The sequence below is a fragment of the Macaca thibetana genome, chromosome 1, assembly GCF_024542745.1.
Source record: "Macaca thibetana thibetana isolate TM-01 chromosome 1, ASM2454274v1, whole genome shotgun sequence".
Taxonomy (NCBI): domain Eukaryota; kingdom Metazoa; phylum Chordata; class Mammalia; order Primates; family Cercopithecidae; genus Macaca; species Macaca thibetana.
Genome location: NC_065578.1, coordinates 117,304,099 through 117,325,284, shown reverse-complemented (window position 1 = coordinate 117,325,284; position 21,186 = coordinate 117,304,099). Strand labels below are relative to the sequence as shown.

Genomic DNA, 21,186 nt, shown 5'->3' with positions numbered 1-21,186 from the left:
CATACATGAATAAGTGTACAATATAAACATACATGAAGATATGTATGTTTATTTACATGAAGATATGTATATAAATTTACCAATATAAACATATTGGTAAACAATTTACGAATCCTCCCGCCTCAGCCTTCCAAAATGCCAGAATCACAGGTGTGAACCACCATGCCTAGCCTGCTTTGTTTTGAAATAATTTTTTCACTTGAGTTGCTAAGAAACTCATTTGAATCTCAAAAGTGACCATTCTTTCCTTCAAGTCATCTACTGATTATGAATGGTTTGTTGGGAAAGTATATTTTTAAATTCTAGAAAGTGCTTTTTAAAATATCCTTATGTACTTTAAAAAATTCAAGCATTTAGCTAACTCTTCTATAAATTGGTAAACAATTTACCAATATGTTTATATTGTATAGTTGTTCATGTATGTATATATATTCATGTATGTATATATTATTTTTATATAAACATTTATATATTCATATGTATAATAATTTAATTATTTTATTTTTTAAATTATTGGCTAATGTCCCATTTTTAGCCCTAATATTAAACCTTCCATTTTCATTTCAGCTTTAATTATCCCTGGAGTCTGCACACTTTGACCTAAATTTGCCCCACAATCTGTTTTTGTTTGGTCCATGAACTAAGAATTGTTTTTGCATTTGTAAAGAATAGTTCATAAAACAAAAGCAAAGAAGAAAATGTCGTAAACACCATATACCTGGCCTATAAAACCTAAAACATTTACTACCAGGCCCTTTTCAGAAAAGGTTTGCTAATCCCTGATCTAGATGGATCTACAACAGATCAACAGACAGGGAGACAGATGAGGATGCAGAGAGGAATGGTCATTGCCCACCACTGCTTGCTTTCTTCTTTTCCATTTCTGTCCTGGTTTATTTATTTTTGTTTAGTTTTATCAAGTTTTCTCTTCACATGAGGCACACGATAGTATGCCCTCTCAATGTTTATGCGTCTCTGGATATCTGGAAGGACGTCTTGGCTGGATACAGGATCCTTGGGTTGTCATCCTTTTCTTTTTATGATTCATAGTTGCTATTGCATCATCTTGTAATTTTCACATTAGAAGTTGATGAGCCCTTGTAATCTAAGACTCAAGCTCCAGCTTTAGGTCAGGAAATTTTAATTTGGTTGTTAATTTAATTTTTGTTCTTCTTCATTTGTTCCTTTTTTCCTTCTGTAAAAGCCACACTTTGCATATGTTTATCCTCCAAATCTTTTATGTCTTTTGTATGGCCCATGAACTAAGAATTGTTTTTGCATTTGTAAAGAATAGTTGAAGAAACAAAAGCAAAGAAGAAAATGTCATAAACACCATATACCTGGCCTATAAAATCTAAAACAATCACTATCGGGCCCTTTTCAGAAAAAGGCCCTTTTCATGTTGTTTTTCATATAAACATATTATCTCTTTAAATGTTTGCTCTGAGTTTCGTTTTGTTTGTTTTATAGACAGGGTCTCACTTTGTTGCTGAGGCTAGAGTGCAGTGGCCCAATCATAGCTCACTGCAGCCTCAAACTCCTGGACTCTAGGGATCCTCCCACCTCTGCCTCCCAAGTAGCTGGGACTAAAGGCACGTCATGACTGGCTAACTTTTGTACTTTTTGTAGAGATGGGTTTCACCATGTTACTCAGGCCTGTCTCAAACTCCTGGGTTCAAGCAATCCTCCCGCCTCAGCCTTCCAAAATGCCAGAATCACAGGTGTGAGCCACCGTGCCTAGCCTGCTTTGTTTTGAAATAATTTTTTCACTTGAGTTTCGAAGAAACTCATTTGAATCTCAAAAGTAACCATTCTCCCTTCAAGTCATCTACTGATTATGAATGGTTTGGTTAGGAAAGTATATTTTTAAATTCTAGAAAGTGCTTTTCAAAATATCCTTATGTACTTTAAAAGATTCAAGCATTTAGCTAACTTTTCTATAATTTATATTTCGCTGAGCATGTGTTCTGTTTGTTTAGTGGTTTCTTTCTTCTAATACTCTTGTCTCTGTCCACTCCACTCCATTAAATGGCTTATTGCCCGTTCTTCTTCTCAAGGTTCTACCAATACACTCTCTTATTAATAGTGCATGAAGATGCCAATTTTCGTGAACTGAACCCTACTGGATATTAAGCATTATCTTTTTACTTTACCAGACTTTATTTTTTATAGTAGTTTTAGGTTCATGACAAAATTGAACAGAAGTTACAGAGATTTCTCAGCATCCTCTTCCCGTACACATGCACAGCCTCCGCCACTATCAACATTCCTCACCCAGAGTGGTACATTTGTTACAGTCGATGAACCTACCTTAACATAACATTATCACCCAGAGTCTATAGTTTACATTACCCTTGGTGTTGTGCATTCTAAGGGTTTGAACAAATGTATAATGGCCATGTGTCTACCATTATAGTATCATACAGAGAAGTTTCACTGCCCTAAAAATCTGTGCTCTGTCTATTCATCTCTCCCTCCTTCCTAACCCCTGATAATCACTGATCTTTTTACTGTGTCCATAGTTCTGCTTTCTCCATAATATCGTGTAGTTGGAATTATACACTATGTAGCCTTTTCAGATTGAATTTTTTCATTTAGTAATATGCATTTAAGTTTCCTGCATGTCTTTTCATGGCTTGATAGTTTATTTCTTTTGAAAATTAATAATATGACATTGTCTAGATGTACCACAATTTTATTTTCCCACTCACCTACTGAAGGACATCTTGGTTGCCTCCAGCTTTTGGCAATTGTGAATAAAGGTGCTACAAACATTCGTGTACAGGTTTGTGTGTGGACATAAGTTTTCAACTCCCTTGGGTAAACACCAAGTAGTGTGACTTTTGGATTATAGGGTAAGAGTATGTTCATGCTGGAAGAATCCACCAAACTGTCTTCCAAATTGGCTGTACCATTATGCATTCCTACCAGCAATGAATGAAAGTTCTTGTTGCTGTATATCCTCACCATTATTTGTTGTTTTGGATTTTCTCCGTTCTATAAGGTGTCTAGTGGTATCTTGTTGTTTTAATCTGCATTTTCCAGATAACAAATAATATTGAGCATCTTTTCATATGCTTATTTGCCATTTGTATATCTTCTTTGGTGAAGTGTCAAAGTTTCTTTCCCGTTTTTTAATCAGGTTTTTATTTTCTGTTATTGAGCTTTAAGAATTCTTCATACATTTTGAGTAATAATCCTTTAACAGATATGTCTTTTGCAGATATTTTCTCCAACTCTGTGGCTTCTCTTTTCATTCTCTTAAAGCATTACCTTTTGTTCCATGGTTCATTTGAATTTCCCAGTCTAAAAATTATCTTTGCATGAGTTACATTATTTTAAATCAATATTGCCCCATCTTTATTATCTGATAATGGAGGAAATGGTGAACTGAAAATAAAACAACAGGTCAGAAAATTAACAAATTCTTTACATACACCTTCAGATGTGTGTTTCCTATTCATGATAGAAAAGAAATGGAATCAACCTAGATGCTCATTAGTGGTGGACTGGATAAAGAAAATGTGGTACATACATACTATGGAGTATTATGTAGCCACGAAAAACTAAAACATATCCTTTGCAGCACATGGATGCAGTGGAGACCATTATCCTAAGCAATTTAACACAAGAACAGAAAACCAAATGCTGCATTTTCTCACTAATAAGTGGAATCTAAACACTGAGTACACATGGGCATAAAGATGGGAATGATAGACAGTGGGGCCTATTTAAGAGGGGAGGTTGGGAGGAGGGTAAGGATTGAAAAACTACCTATCAGGCACTATGCTCACTAACTGGGTGATGAAATTGTTTGTACACCAAACCCCAGTGACATGCAATTTACCCATGTAACAAACCTGCACATGTACCCCCTAAACCTAAAAACTGAGAAAAGAAAAAATATGTGCGGTAACAATTTTGTTTTAAAATTATGTTTGACTGAAACAATTTTTAAATGTTTTAAAATGTAAACAAGTTTAAATGTGGGAATTTAAGAAAATGTTTTAAAATGTGGGGAAACTGTAACTGAACTGATGGTTTTAATTTTAAAAGCCATGTGGACGATCTGCCAGATGAATAATCTGCTTATGGCTATGCCATCAACCCATTGATTTCCTCACTTCGTTGTAACCTAAAGTCCTTAAAACAAGAGTTTCATGTTCTTATCTTTGTAATTCCACCCTACCTCTAACAACCCTGAGTGCATGGTCAAGCTAAACCAATTGTTTTTAAGTTGATTGTGGTAGACCACAATCTTCGTTATATTTATTTTGAATTAAATGAAAACGTTTTTGATTTGATTTTGTCTTTTAGAAGTATCAGACGCAAAGAATAAAGCTTTCAGCAAGTTTGGATCTTTTTCTGCCACCTTAGAAAATGGAATCTGCCTCTCAATAAGTTACTATGGATCAAATGGAATGGCACCAGGTGAAATGAACACAACAGAAAGGATAAGTGCGCCCCACTGCCAAGGGCCCCTGCAACTGCCCATTCTCAGTCTGCTCACTTGTCAATAACATGTTATGATTTAATGTTCCTCATAGTTTTTCCTGCATAATAGGAATAGAAGAGGGGTGTGTGTGTGTGTGTGTGTGTGGGTGTGTGTGTGTGTGTGTGTCTATATATGTGTGCATACATATGTGTGTATACAAGTATATATATATATAAAATCTTTCATACATAGATGCATACAAAATAAAAATGCTTTGAAATGCTTTGACATTTTATATAATCCTTTATATAATCACTTATACATATAAGATTACATGTGTGTGATATATATACATGTATGTATACATGTATATGCACACACATATATACCAGTTATCCTTGTCAACTACTCCATAAAAATGAGCCTTTTAGTTGGGTGTAAAAGAAAGCATAAATTGCCAAGGAATCCTCTTGGTTTTCTTTGTGAATCCTGTAATTATAAAACTGTTCAGTGTGCTTCAGGTCATTAGCCTTAAAGGAGCTACTAAGTGTACAGAAAGCTTTCTGTACCTCTTTCTTTCTTTCTTTCTTTCTTTCTTTCTTTCTTTCTTTCTTTCTTTCTTTCTTTCAGACAGGATCTTGCTCTGTCACTTGGCTGGAGTGCAGTGGCACAATCATGCCTCACAGCAGCCTCAAACTCCTGAGCTCAAGCACTCCTCCCACCTCAGACTCCTGAGTAATTGGGACTATAGCACACACCACCACACCTGGCTAATTATTTTTGGTAGAGATGAAGTCTTACTATGTTTCCCAAGCTGGTCTTAAACTCCTGTGCTCAAGTGATGCTCCCACCTTGGCCTCCCAAAGTGCTGGGATTACAAACGTGAACCACTGCACCCAGCCTTCTACCCCATTTTCAGTAAACAAATTATCCAACTGGAACTATTTCTTTACAAACCACAAAATAGGATGTCACTTTACCAAGAACCAATTAGGAAATTTGTGGCTTCCCATGCATTTTAGAGGGATCTAACCACAACATATTTTTTTAAAGTATTATAAAATCAAAGGTAAACTCAATGCTGCCTGAACTTAAAGCTATATGTTAGTGTCAATCATGGTGATCCAATTACCTGTCTTTCTATATAGTTTCTTTTTTGCAGTGATAAATTTTTCATGGATAATTATAAGTTTATTTCTTACCTTGTGCCAGATATCCTAGTACTCTACTGAGTTTGAGAGTCCATTAGATTTCTTAGTATTTTGGCTTTATTGGAGATTTTGTGTTTTAATTTTGTCTTTGTCTTTGATTTGTTGTTAAATCAGCAACTGGAGAAGTCATTTGATGCCTAACAAATTTTGTATTAAAATCCATTATCACTACACAGTCACTAAAAATTCTTACCTCTTCTTAATATAGGTTATCATTATTTTAGATTAAGATATTTATACCTACTATCAATTCTGTTGCTCCTATTCCTGAGTGATTTTCTTAATCCTGATTTAGTCCTTAAATTAATATGTAATAAATTTTAAACAGATGTTCCTAATTTCAAGATATAAATATGGCAGTTGAAAATGTTTATTGTGTAGATAAGTAATATTTTACATCCTATATGTTTTTTTAAAAAGTTGAAAGTATGTCAGGAGATCAAGACCATCCTGGCTAACACGGTGAAACCCCATCTCTACTAAAAAATACAAAAAAACTAGCCGGGCAAGGTGGCAGGCGCCTGTAGTCCCAGCTACTCGGGAGGCTGAGGCAGGAGAATGGCGTAAACCCGGGAGGCGGAGCTTGCAGTGAGCCAAGATCGCGCCACTGCACTCCAGCCTGGGCAACAGAGCGGGACTCCGTCTCCAAAAAAAAAAAAGTTGAAGGTATAAGTCTTTGAAAAAAACACATACATACATATATATATGTATATATACACACACACATTTTCTAAGGGTTCATATATAACTGATATTTAAGAACTTTATCTGCTAATGGCTAAACAGATTTCCATTCCAATTATCCCCCTTTAATTGGGTATACACAGCTAAACATAATTTAGTAACCTTTTGGACAAATAAAAAGTAGACAATACAGCTATGAAATAGGCAAAAATATAAAAAAACCCAATCAAATCTTTGGACACTACTTCCTCTTGCTAAGAGGAATAGATCATTCTTGCTTCTTACTGCCTTTCAGGGCGCCTACTGAATATACCTAAAATTAAGAATCTTAATCAGGCCCCAACTTGAGTTTTACATGATTGTTTACCCAAACCCTGAATGACAACCGACCTGATCCATTTTCCCATAGAGAAGTATACCTTCCTACCCTATTATTTCTATGACTTTCAGTTCCTTGAATAAACTATGCTGTCTCTTACATCTGCCCATTTTCTTATGCTGTGCCACTACTCAGAATACTTTCTGTTGTCATGTGCACCACCACTTAGCAAGGTAAAAATTGTTGTCAACTTGTATGAATTTTTGAGTTGTAAATATTATTTCACAAGGATATCAAATTTGAATGTTGAATCAACTTCATTTTTACTTTTTCTGTTTTTAGAAGATAAGGATCCTAATTTAGAAACAATATTGAATATCCCTTCAGCACTCACTCCAACAGTGGTTCCTGTTATAGTGACCGTTCCTCAAAGCAAAACTAAAGGGAAAATAAAAGGCAAAGAAAAACCCAAAGAATCTCTTAAAGAAGAAGAGCACCCAAAAGAAGAAGAGAAAAAGGTAAACGAACCTTGCTGTAGATTCCCAAACTCTGTTTCTGCTTCAGTGTTAACTTTTTTAAAACCATGAATTACGTCAGTAGTGTTATTACAGTGCATACATTTTATTGTGCAGATACATTAACGTCCCTTGTAGTCTCAACTTTGAATAGACAAGAAGGATTTGTACACAAAAGTTGGGTTACCACTCCAGGAGACATATTGTCATACATAAGTTGTCTCAGGTCATTCATTCTAAGTTTGGAAAAACTTAGTTCAACCTTTTTTCCACTCTATTTCTTGGATTTTCTTTGCTTTTGGTTGGTCAATTTGCTGCCATCCCGTATTTTTAATACTTTGTTTAGCTCCAGTGAGATGAATAACAATTGGAAGAAAAATATATTCAACCAAACAATGGAAACAGTTTCATTTGGTCAAGTTGGTCTTAGATATTGATGTGCTAAGAATCTAACAAGACTAACAGCCCACCTCTGATTAAAGAGAAGTCCACCTATTACCCCTAGCCCTTCATCATAGTACACACACGCACACACACACACACACACACACTTTGACTCTAAACGTTTTCCTAACAGAACAAAGATCAAAAGATGGTTCTGCTTTTACACTGTTGGTGGAAGTGTAAATTAGTTCAACCATTGTGGAAGACAGTGTTGCAATTCCTCAAGAATCTAGAACCAGAAATACTGTTTGACTCAGCAATCCCATTACTGAGTATATACCCAAAGGATTATAAATCATTCTACTATAAAGACACACACTTGTATGTTTATTGCAGCACTGTTTACAATAGCAAAGACTTGGTACCAACCCAAATGCCCATCAATGATAGACTGAGTAAAGAAAATGTGGCACACATACACATGGAATACTATGCAGCCATAAAAAAGAATGAGTTCATGTCCTCTGCAGGGACATGGATGAAGCTGGAAGCCATCATTCTCAGGAAACTAACACAGGAACAGAAAACCACCGCATGTTCTCCCTCATAAGTGAGAGTTGTACAGTGAGAACACATGGACGCAGGAAGGGGAACATCACACACCAGGGCCTGTCAGGGGTCAGGGGTAAGGGGAGGGAGAGCATTAGGACAAATAGCTAATGCATGTGGGGCTTAAAACCTAGATGTCGGATTGATAGGTGCAGCGAACCACCATGGTACATGTATACCTATGTAACAAACCTGTACATTCTGCGCATGTATCCCAGAACTTAAAGTAAAATTAAAAAAAAAAAAATTTTTAAGAGGGTTTTAAAACACAGGTAACAAGAAAACTACTGGTTAAGTCTTGACTATTGGTACTTACTACTAAAAAAATACAGTGAAAAAATAATCAACTACGGGAAGATGAAAATATGTTTAAAAGTCCAAGAACCTGGGTTTCAGACTCTGGCCTTTTAAAAGTTATGAGTTTTAAATACGACAATGCCTCTGCACCATATTTACGTAGTTATACTAGATAAAATTTCTCATGCCAGGCCACTTGACTCTTGTTAAGTAAAAATGTTCAAGTGTTAAAACAGAATAACTCCAGGTAATTCTTTTAAAATTAATTTGGCCAAAGGCATCTTGCTAGCAAACTAATGTGTTCACTCAATGTTTTTTAAATAAATGATAATGGAAGGGTGAAGGATGATAACTGGTTTTATGTGTGATGATAGATTTGCCATGGCAGGTTTGCATCTTTGAGCAGTTTTGTTCATTTCACAGAATTTCATAAGCATTTTTCTCTTATTTTTGCTTTGCATTTTTAATTTATTTTTAGCTAATTATTTATATATTTTTCCTCTGTTAGTGACAAAGAAAAGGCAGAATAACTTAAATGTTCAACAATAGATGACTAGTTAGAAAAAAACAAATATCCACCAATTGGGTACCAGTGGAGTGATTTTAGTGGTTAACAAAAGAGAACCAGTTAGAAAAATTGAAATGATTATCATTAGGGATTGTTTGAAAGTTAATAAGTAAATTTCATTCTTTAGTACATATAACCAAACAAGGGATTTAGGCATAACTGACATAAAATTAATTAGGATTTTAAAGTAAACACACCCAAACCCTCATTAATTTATAAATAACTTTATAATTGTCTTTTATTTTTATTTTATTACTTTCATTTGCTACAAAAGCAATATGTGCTCATAATAGAAAACAAAGGACAGATACCTTAATAGCATAATATCTCTAGCATCCAAATTGTAAGAACATACCAAAAAAAGTGATGGAGATGTTGGTCTCTCAAACACTTTTTCTGTATTACTTTGGGCTGCTATAAAAAAATAGACTGGATGATTTATAAACAATCAAAATTTATTGCTCAGAGTTAAAGAGGCTGTGAAGTCCAATATCAAGATATTAGCAGATTTGATGTCTGGTTAGGGCCTGTTTCTCTTATTTTATTTTATTTTATTTTATTTTATTTTATTTTAGATGGGGTTCTTGTACTGTCACTCACACTGGAGTATGGTAGTGTGGGCTCAAACTCCTGGGCTCAAGCAGTCATCCCACCTCAGCATCTTAAGTAGCTGGGACCACAGGCATGCACCATCATGCCTGGCCAATTCTTTTAATTTTTAAGGAGACTGGGTCTCACTATGTTACCCTGGCTGTTCTCTAACTCCTTGCCTTAGGTGATCTTCCCAACTCAGTCTTTCGAGTAGCTGAAATTGCAACCACAAACTACCATGCCCAGCTATTCCTCATACAGATGGTGCCTTCAGTGTGTCATCACATGGCAGAAGAGAAATAGGCAAAGGTGTTCCCATCAATCTCTTCTTTAAAAGCACTAATCCCATTCATGAGGGTGGAGCCCTCATGACTTAATCACTTTCTAAATGGCCCCACCTTTTAATACTGTCACATTAGGTGTTAGGATCCAACATATGAGTTTGGGTGGGGGCCACCAACATTCACATGCCAGCACTGCTCTTATGCCTACATATCCAAACAGAGGCATCTTTCAAGGCCTCCTTCAAGCCCCAATTATTTCACAAATCCTTTCCCAATTGTTCTTATTAACTTTCACTATATCTCTATTTTCTGTGAAAAGATGTGCCGACTATTGTTACTGCCATTTGTCCCACCTGTCTGTGTGCCAGTCTGCAAGTAGAATATAAATTGCAAAACCGGAGACTCATGTGTCCTTGCAGGGTCCACCTAGCTCTGTGCAAGTCAGGTCCTGAGCACTCAGCACATCCTTGCTTAGTCAAAATAAATAATAACTCATTTAGAAAATGACAACCAGTTATTCACATGCTGAATTATTTACAGGAAGAAGTAGAACCAGAACCTGTTTTACAAGAGAATTTCGATGTTCCTATCTTCCAAAGCCTAAATGTGTCTTGCCCCAGTGGGCTCCTGTTGACTTTCATTGGGCAAGAATCTACAGGTGAGTGCTATATGGGGTAGGGTGGGGAAGCGGGGAACAAAATGGCATGTAGAAAACAGGAAATTGTGTATTTTCTTACCAGTTAAACATATGTCTTGTTGATAATGAGCAATAGACCTTTTTCACATTTTTAGCATTTACTATGGCCAGGCACTAAGTACTTAGTATACATGTCAAAAATACAAATATTATGAGCTAGATACTAACTACTCCATTTTACAAAATAAGGAAATTGAGGCTTCAGGAGGCTCAGTTACTTGCCTAAGGTCACTCAACTCCCAAGTGGCAGAGCTGAAATGCCATTCTCAGCCCAGTGAGGACAAAGCCAGTGCTCTTAAAAACTTGTGTATATTCCTACGTCCTTCACTCTACAGAGGGTCATGGGTGCAGCATGTTACTGGTCTGACCAAAACAAATGACACTGGACACAAAATACGTAGAGATAGATGCAGATTAATTAGGTTAAGAAAACCAAGTCTTCTTTTTCATGTGTCCATATATAATTTTATAGTGTATTATCTCTGTTGGTTCTGTACATGACTCCTAACTTCTTCAGCTACGTAAATAAGTACAAGTAAGATTTCTTTAATTAACCTGATGAGGCATCTGCATTTGTAACTGAATCTGAATATCATTTAAATAGAAACTCACTGTTGCAGTAGAAGTAGGAGATGCAACAAAGCAGGCACTGAACAGGGACTTGAGTTCTAAAGCTGACCCTGACGCCAATGAATGATGTGGCCCTTTTAAGTTACTTAGGGTCTCAGGGCCATGTTTTCTCATCTGAATAATACTACATTACATTAGCAATTCTTTACAGTTTCACAACTTAATATCCTTTTTCATATAATTCCCTTATGTATATCACATTTGAAAAGTGTATCTATCAAAGAAAAAGGCTATGCTTATTTAAAAATAATTTAATATTTTATTTACTTGCCAGCCTCCTCCCCACCCCAAAAAAGCAGAAACTAAGTGTTGAAGTTAAATTTTGCTTCTCCTTAGGCATTCTGAATTATTAAAAATAGCCCATGGACCCTGCTCCATTCCCAAGAATCCCTAGTGGTCCAGGTTTTCCCACTGTGTTGAATGGTCACTGAGTGTCTTCCAGTCGAAGAGCTATGAGTGTACTCAAAGAGATGTTGCTTTCAAATTCAAGGATATATTTGTTTGCTTGTTTGATACTGTTATCAAACCCCAGCTTAATACCCCTTTCAACTGTCTTTTCTAGTAGTTTCATTATCCAGCCTAATATTTTCCTCCTTATGTTAGGGTAGACAATGTAGTTAATAATAACTCATCTGTTTAAAATCATCCATATACTATGAAAATCCTAATTCAAGTCTGAACATAACAACATAAATACCAAAGTAGCAATATCTTCATCAGGGTCAGCCTTGGACATTAGGGAAAGACAGTTATCATGGGATAAGAGGAAAGAGCCTAGACTTGAATCCTTTCCTGAGTGACTTTTTGTTTTTGGCTGTTAGTGGTGGTTGCTTTTATAGTATAAGAAAATGATTCAAATTTCACTTCTCTTACTTACTGGTTGTGTGTCCTTAGTGCTGGATGGTTACTAAGTGTCTTCCAAAGTTATAGCTTTCTAAGTTAATAACCTCTCCAAGCCTCTATTTCTTCATCTGAAAACTCTGGAAAATTAAAGTGCCTATTTTAAAGGATTGTGAAGGCAGACTCAATAAAAGATACATGTATAAAGCATTTAACATATAGAAGAAATAGCCCAATAAATGTTTATTGGTTTATCATTATTATTAGTACTTCCGTGATTTAAGGGGTGCCATGATTTTCCCATCAGGCTGATACACAGTTCTTAAAATGCCATCATTATGTGTTAATTCCTTTGTGTTAAGGCTTTTTGGCCCCAATAAACCATATTATAAACTAAGAGGAATTTATTCAGTTAGCAAAGCCTGACTAGGTACAGTATGCCAGAATTTCTCCATAATAGTGCTTGCTTTTGAAGGAACTTATTAAGTGCTTTTCCGAAACCTTGATTGCCAGCTAACAGCAGAATGCTAAGATAAATCTGGATTTGTTTAGAGATGAGGGGATTATGTTAACGTTAACTTTGAAAGATGACAGATGACTTAGGAAAGGCAAGCCTGAGGGGGTGACTTCCCCTGGGGCTATGGGCAACCAGGCACCACCAGGGAAGCGTGTGTATCCAGGGTGGAAAGTTTAGTCAAAGGTGAGAGATAAGCACCAGTGGGCAGGAAGAGGAAACACGTAATTCAGCAAAACTCTGCTTCGTTCATAATTTTGCCCGAATTTGTCCTAGATTTTATTAGAGAGAGTGGCTTACACATGGAGAAGGTACCTACCAGGTGTTGTAGATGACCTAATTTACTACCTTTAAATGTAACAAGGTCAGCAAAGAACCACTATTCTAGGCCATCTGTCATAATATGGAAACTGCCCTATTACCCACATGCAGACAAAAGAAAATAAGCACCAGGCATGGTGTCTCACACTGGTAATCACAGCACTTTGGAAGGCTGAGGTGGGAGGATCGCTTGAGGCCAGGAGTTTGAGACCAGCCTAGCCAACATAATGAGACCCTGTGTCTACAAAAAATAGAAAAACTTAACAGGGTGCTATGGTCCAAGCCTGTAGTCCCAGCTGCTCAGAAGGCTTGAATCCAGGAGTTTGAGGCTGCAGTGAGCTGTATTTGCACCACTGCACTCCAGCCTGGATGACAAAGCGAGACCTTGTCTCTATTTTTAAAACAAAGAAAAGAAAAGAGAAAGAAAATAATTAAGCAAGAAGATAAAATCTAGCCCTGCAGCATTGCCCAGTTCACAAGAAAGCTTTATTCTTTTTTTAGGTCAATGTGTTATAGATGAGGAACCCACCTGGGACATCATGGTCCGTCAGAGCTACCCCCAGAGGGTGAAGCACTATGAGTTCTATAAAACGGTGATGCCACCCGCAGAGCAGGAGGCTTCAAGGGTTATCACCAGTCAAGGCACTGTTGTCAAATATATGTTGGATGGATCCACACAGGTAAAAGAATGTGTTAGAGAAGTTATTCTTCCCTGTTCCAAAGTAAAAGACAGGTTATGGGTAAGCAACAGTTCTATAGCAGGGAAAAGGAACAACTCACTTGAAAAAGGAATGACACCTTAAAATGACAAATGATAAATAATGTAGTTTAGAATTTAAAAAATCACTATGCAGAGCAAGATATGAATAAACTTGTCATTTCTCTGCATGATCTAAGATTGCAAACTGAACACAGTTTTTTCCTTTTCTCCCTCTCAAGGTATCTTAAACTAGTTTTTAACATTTAAATAATGAATTCATAGTGGTACTGGAGAACAACAAAGCATGTTATCAATAATAGATCAGAAGATTTGGAGAATTTCTTTTAAAATGCAGATCAGATGCTATCAAACTGATGGAGAAATATGCACACACAAAGTTAAAACATACACAAGAGGAGAACATGCAGCAAAACTAATAGTCAAAATGGGAGTTCTAACACAAATATTTGCACATGGAGCTCTGGGCTCAGAAAATGAGGGTAGTTCCCCAGGTAACTCACTGTCACCTGGAGGATGGGAACGAGAAACCTTAACAATCAGAACCCATATCCCTGCTCTTTCCTTCCCCAGTGATCACAAAACAGGAGCTCCTGTGAGCAGACACTGTACCACCAAGAAGTAAAAGGGATTCTCAATGAGAAAGATGACCGTGCACTCAAGAATCATAAATCTTGGAAAGAAACCAATCCCATAAAAGTCAAGTACATAATTCAGTAACTGAAAGAAATAGCACCTGAAATTAAATACTTTAAAAATTTAAAAGTGGGTAAAAGTAATATAGGCAGACTTGAGAGGTTAACAGTTCACAACATAACAACTTTTTTTAAAGTAGCTAAGGAAAAATATCAAGAGTTCTTAGAAATTAGAAATAATTGTGAATGATCAAAAACGGGAGGGGGTAGATTATGAGGGAGAGAAAAGCTGAGAGATGTGGAAAAAGGGTCCATATAATATAATTTCCAGAAGAAGAAAATAGTAAGAATGAAGGGAGAAAAGAATCAAAGACATGACATAAGAAATTTTCACAGAGCTTAAAAAGAATACTTCAGATTAAACAGGGCAACCGAATGACAATCAGAACTGATATTAATTGTCTTTAAAGGATTATCTAAATATGCCGTCATGCAATTTTAGGACTGCACGGATAGACAATCCCAAAAGTTTCCTGAAGGAAACAAGTTACCTACACAAGAATAAAAACCAGATAGATATTTGACTTCTCATCAGCAACACTGACCTTAGTCCTTGTCACGTTTGTTGGGAGTGTCTAGGTACCGATATCAGGTAGACAAATCTATGGTACCTAGAGACACTGTACATACTAGATAGATATTAATAGAAACTACAAATTTAAATATGTGATAAAATTTTAAAAACAGTCATTAGAAAAATTGAAATAGAGTTTATAATTTCCCAATCGCAAAGGGGAAAGGTGAAGAATGGAAAAAATAAAACTCAAATCAATCCAAGAAAAGATGGAAATAAAAAGAAAAGAAAAGAAATAAAATAAAAGGTAAATAGAAAATATAAAATAATATTATTGTGGTGGTAACTAGGCTATTGTCTCTGAACTCCAGATCTACCTTTCTATAATCTGCTTTGTGTTGCTGGGTCTGGAGGTCTGCAAACAGCGCTTCTTCTGTGGATCATGTTGAACCTATTTCCATTTGACACACAGTGTTTATTGTTAAACAACGTCTCCCTTGCTTCTGAGAATGCTGGAAACTTTTGTTCTTTCTTCAGATTCTCTTTGCAGATGGTGCTGTGAGCAGTAGTCCCAATTCAGGTCTTATTTGTCCTCCTGAAATGCCAGCAACCCCTCACAGTGGAGATTTGATGGACTCCATTTCTCAGCAGAAATCAGAAACGATACCGTCTGAGATTACCAACACAAAGAAAGGTAACAACTGAAGCCTCTCAGTTTATAATGGATTTACTAAAGTCTTCAAGGGCTTAGTAAGTGTTCAATATTATTATTATTATACTTGTAACCTTTTCTATGAATATATTCTTATATATTCTTATACATATATACATATAAATGAATTCTTGCTATCACAGAGTTACGTACTGTTTCATGAACTGCTTTTCTCTTAGTAATAAATAATTAACAGTTTCATATGTTGTTACACATTCTTACACATCAGGTATAATGCCTAAGCTGCAGTTTTAGGGTTGATTGGGCAGATTGATGATGTCAGGATTATGAGTAGGCATCTCTGTGATTCTCTTGAACTTTTCCTCATAATTGCAAGAAGGTATATCAACTCTAGGCATGAGGTCCTCATTCAGCAACTTCCAAGAAAAGAGGGCAAATGCAAGAGCTTTCTTCAAATGTCTCTGTTCATCAGGAAGGAAAAGGAGTTCCAGAACTCCACGTCTCACCCCAGCAGACCTGTCTTGATGTCATTGATTAGACCTGGCTGGGGACCAAGGTTAGAAAAACAAGTATCTGACATTTTTTGCCTCTGTCTCAGGAGACAGCACTACTAGTAGGGAAAAAAGAAGGTGAACAATACTTGGATAAGCAATGAACAGGGTCTGCCATAATCTAAATTGCAAGACTGCTGTCCTGAGAAGTGTTTTCAATTTATACCCCTACCACAACCACAGGAAAATGTCTGCTTCCTCATACCCTCACCAATGCCAGATATTGTCATTCTTTTAATCTTATTCAGCATGATAATCAATGCATCTTATTGTGTTGATTTGCATTTCTTTAATTACTGGTGAGGTTAAACATCTAAAGATGTTTACTGTTTGTTTGTTATTTTTTTTCATTTTATGAATTTCCTATTCACATCTTTTCTTGGTTTACCATTGTGATGGTCTTCATTTTCATATGAATTTGTAAGATATATTTTTATATAGAAGGTGCATATTTGTGTAACAGGAAAAAAAATCTGGTGTTTCAAATATTAAATCAGCTAACCCTCTGTGAGGTACATATTTTAATAATCCCCAATTTACAAACCAGAAAATTGAGGGAGAGAGGTTAAGTAATTTCCTCGAGGTCTCTTAGCTAGCAAGTGGTAGAGCTGGGATTTGAGTCTGGGTCCCTAACCCCTAAATTACACTGCCTCTCCTGCCTTACAAACTTTTCTCGATTTCTCAATATGCCTTTAATGATCTAGATTTAAATCTAGAAACCTAGATTTAATCCTTTTTTATCAGTTTCACACATCTCACCACAGTACCCAGAAATATTGTATGGAAGCAACTGGATTACTTTTTAATTACTCAATATTTAGTAAAACAGATTTTCCTTCAGTAGTAGCAGAAGGTTGCTGGTTAGAGAAGTATCCAGGTAGCTTTCCAAACTTCTCGGCTCAAGGGTTCCATCTTTGGTGGATACAGAGGACTTGATATAAGAGTAGTTTGTGTAGCCGCTTTTCTAAGAGCCTACCCTGGTTCTGGAGAACTTCTGCTTCTAGCACAGTGTGCCCCAGATTTTCTTCATAGCCCTTCCATCCAAGACGATGCAATCACTTTTTAAATTAATAGGCTATTTTTAGAGCAGTTTTAGGTTTACAGAAAAATTGAGTGGAAAGTACACAGAGTTCCTGTTTACTCTGCTCACAGTTTCCCCAGTTATTAACATCTTGCTTTAGTGTTGTATATTTGTTACAACTGATGAACCAATCTTACATTATTATTGACTAAAGCCCATAGTTTACATTCGGGTTCACCCTTGGTATTGTACATACTAAATCTCATGTATCATACAGAATAATTTTGCCACCCTAAAATTCCCTCTTCACCTATTCACCTTTCTTATTCCACCCATCCTGAACCACGCACACCCTACCCCACCAAACTCCTGGGAACCACTGCCCTTTTTATTGTCTGTATAGTTTTGCCTTTTCCAGAATGTCATATGATTAGAATCATACCTTAGGTAGGCTTTCTAGACCAGGTTCTTTCACTTAGTAATATGCATTTAAGATTCCTCCCTGTCTTTTTGTGGCTTGATAGCTCATTTTTATCACAGTTTAATTGATATTAATTTAATTGATATTGCATTAATTAAATGAAATACTATAGATAATATTTTATCAAATCCTCAGATTGTTACAATTCTTTGGTTAATTTTCAAAGTTCTGAAAAAGTTTATTTTGATTCTTTTTAAAAACATTCTCATAGTTCTTAGGGAGGGGTAGGTTTTCCCTGGTCTTTACTTGTCATTCCAGGAGTGTATCCCATCTCACAAGAAATATGTAGTATTTTTCTTATTTTTCAATCTTAACTACTTATTTCCACTATAGCTTTTTATTTGACTCTTGAATTATTTAAACTTACTTCTGGATTTGAAGCCTATGTGGTGCTTCTATCTGTTCTTATAACTGATTTTTGATGAACAATTTAAAAATGTGTTTAAATGGTCAAGTTTTTTTAAATGTCTGTGCTTGAAAAGAGCATGTATCTTGTTATTTGGTACAATGTTCTCTTTATGTTTATTTGATGAAATGTGTTAGTTTTAATGTACACATCTATATCTGAGTCCAGCAAACAATGCTGTGAAAGGCCATAGAGTAAATATTTTAGACTTTGTGGGCCATATGTCACTGTCACAACTACTCAACTCTGCCATTGGAGCATAAAAACAGCCATGGGCAATACGTTGTTAGATAAGCCTGGGTCTGTTGTGTTCTAATAAAATTTTATGTGCACTAAATATACTAAATTTGAATTTTATATAATTTTCATGTTATAAATTATTACTATTCTTTTGATTCTATTAGTTATTTAGAAATGTAAAAAGAATTACTACTTCACAGACTGTACAAAACAGACAGCAGGCCTTATTTGTCCATAGTCCACAATTTGCCAACCCCTATTCTATATTTTTACAGGTGTTTTAAATGTGCTACATCAGTTTACTTAGCAAAAGGATGTTTAAAGAAAAGATAGAATAGTCTGTTTGGTGCTGTGTTCCTTATCATTTAATCATCATTTCTTTATTTGTGAAATAAATGTCTTTTTTATAGTTCTGTCATTTTTCTTTATTTATTTTAAGGATATGATAGATATTTATACATTTAGAATTATTGTATCTTCATTAATTTAAACTTTCATCATTATGCAATGACTTTCTTTTTTTTTGTTTTTTTTTTTTCTTGAGACGCAGTGTCACTCTGTTGCCCAGGCTGGAGTGCCAGTGGCGCAACCTCAGCTCACTGCAACCTCCACCTCCCACATTCAAGCAGTTCTCGTGCCTCAGCCTCCCAAGTGGTATTACAGGCACGTGCCATCACAGCTGGCTAATTTTTGTTTTGTTTTGTTTTGTATTTTTAGTAGAGACAGGGTTTCACTATGTTGGCCAGGCTAGTCTTCAACTCCTGACCTAAAGTGATCCGCTTGCCTTGGCCCCCCAGAGTGCTGGGAGCCACTGCTCCTGGCCTGCAATGACTCTTTATTCTAGGATTCTTTTTACCCTAATGTCTATTTTGCTTGTTTTATTATAGCTACACCAGCCACTATTTAATACCTAACCGGTATAACTTTTTCCACATTTACATTTCACCTTCTGTGGTTTTTGTTTAAATGTGTCTCTTGTAAGCAGCAAACAGGTGAATATTTTAATAATTCAATTTGAAAATATTTGTCTCTAGGGTTTCAGTCCATTTATTGTATATCAAATAGTTTCCAAAAATGTCTTTATGTTGTCCTCCATTCTTGAAAGATAATTTCACTTGATATAGAATTCTAGCTTGTAGATATTTTCGCTCAGTACATTGAAAATATCCTTTATACTCTCTTACTTCCAATGTTGCTGTTGAAAAGTTGGCTATCATTTAAGTTGTTGTTGCTTTGAGGATAATCTAACTACCTTTAAAATATTCCCTGTGATTTTTAATTGCAATTTCAATATAATTTGACTAGGTATGGATTTCTTTTTATTTATCAAAGTGGGTTTACATTGAGCTTCTTGAATCTATAAATTTGTATTTTTCATTGATTCTAGAGATTTCTCAATAATTATCTCTTCAAGTATTGTTTCTGATCCATTTCCTTTTTCTTCTCTTCTTCTGGAATTCCAATTAAACATATTTAAGAGGCCTTGAACTTTTTTTTTTTTTTTACTTCTATTGCTTGGGTACTCTGAGCTTCATTCTAAGCAATTACTTTAGGTCTTTCAGTTCTCTTTTAAGCTGTGTTTTGTCTCCTGCTAAACCTGCATGTTAATTTTTTAAATTTCAGTTATTACATTTTTTAACATCTAACAATTCTCTTTGTTTCGTTTTATAATCAGTCTTCTCTTTAGTCATGTTTTTGGCCCCTTTTTATTTCTGGAATCACATAAAGTATGCATTTTATGTGCTGTGCCAGATCATTTCAATATCTAAAGTATTGTAGATCTAATTCCATTTTCTGTTGCTTCTTCTGGCTTTCACTTGAATTGCCTTGTTTCATTGTGTCTTGGTACTTTTTGATTATGAGATGATAATTTTTTCTTATTGCTTTAATTCTAAATTCTTGGGCTGGTATAAAAGTGCATTTTTTTTTTGAGACATGGTCTCACTCTGTCACCCAGGCTGGAGTACGGTGGCATGATCACAGCTCACTGCAGCCTCAACCTCCAGGGCTCAAGCAATCCTCCCATCTCAGCCTCTAGAGTAGCTGGGACTTGCCTTTAGAGGTTTTAGTCCGTTTATTATACACCAAATATTTTCTAAAAATGTCTTTATGTTGTCCTCATTCTTGAAATATCATTTCACTAGGTATAGAATTCTAGCTTACAGATATTTTCTCTCAGTACATTGACAATATCCTTTATATTCTCTTGCTTCCAATGTTGCTCTTGAAAAGTTGGTTTGCACCACCATGCAGCAGGTATGCACCACCATGCCCAGCTATTTTTTTTTTTTTTTTTTGTAGCAATGAAGTGTCACTATGTTGGCCAGACTAGTCTCAAACTCTTGGGCTCCTGCCTTGGCCTCCCAAAATGCTGAGATTGTAGGTGTGAACCACTGTGCCTAGCCAATAGTGCATTTCTTTGTAAAGGACTTTGGTTTCAGAAAGGACTTTAGCAGTTGATAGGGGAACCAACAGTCTTGGATCACTTTAAATTATTAATTTAAGGAATTTCTAAGGGTGCCACTCAAGTGGTGTGAATTTTCACTTCAAACCTATGTAAGGATCTACTTGTAGTTATACAGCCTCTTAAGTACTTTCTTGTCTTCTCTGCTCAGCACCAAGTGTGAACACAGGCAAGCTTTCTGACAGTTCTGGAGTGGGGTGGGAAAAGACATGAGTGATTTCTGTTAATAATTCACACTTAGTCTGAGAGTGTAGTCATTTGAGGGCCTCATATCAAGCCTTCCATCCAGATTGTGCAGGTTCTGGCATTCATTTCTGCCTGAGTTCCACAATGCTAAGAAAACAAATACTCAGAATCACCCAGTTTGACAAAAACTCAGTGGACAAAATCCAACTTCAGAGCCCTTGTACCTCTTTGGCTTCCTACTTTTACATAGTCCATGACTTGTGCTGATCTTACTTATAGTTGCCAGCTCAGAGTCACTTTCAAGAAGATTGATTAAAAGATGTTTTCTAGCAGTTATG

General features: G+C 35.9%; 1 protein-coding gene across 5 annotated transcripts in view; it reads left to right on the top strand.

The window, feature by feature from the left end:
- Positions 1 to 21,186, top strand: part of SPAG17 (sperm associated antigen 17) — a 234,437-nt gene that overhangs the window by 146,104 nt on the left and 67,147 nt on the right. For all 5 annotated transcript variants that reach the window (XM_050748555.1, XM_050748550.1, XM_050748562.1 and 2 more), the window contains 5 exons: positions 4,318 to 4,431; positions 6,992 to 7,167; positions 10,438 to 10,555; positions 13,401 to 13,579; positions 15,364 to 15,520. In XM_050748555.1, coding sequence (XP_050604512.1) covers positions 4,318 to 4,431; positions 6,992 to 7,167; positions 10,438 to 10,555; positions 13,401 to 13,579; positions 15,364 to 15,520 — 744 coding nt within the window. The remainder of the gene's footprint in view (positions 1 to 4,317; positions 4,432 to 6,991; positions 7,168 to 10,437; positions 10,556 to 13,400; positions 13,580 to 15,363; positions 15,521 to 21,186) is intronic.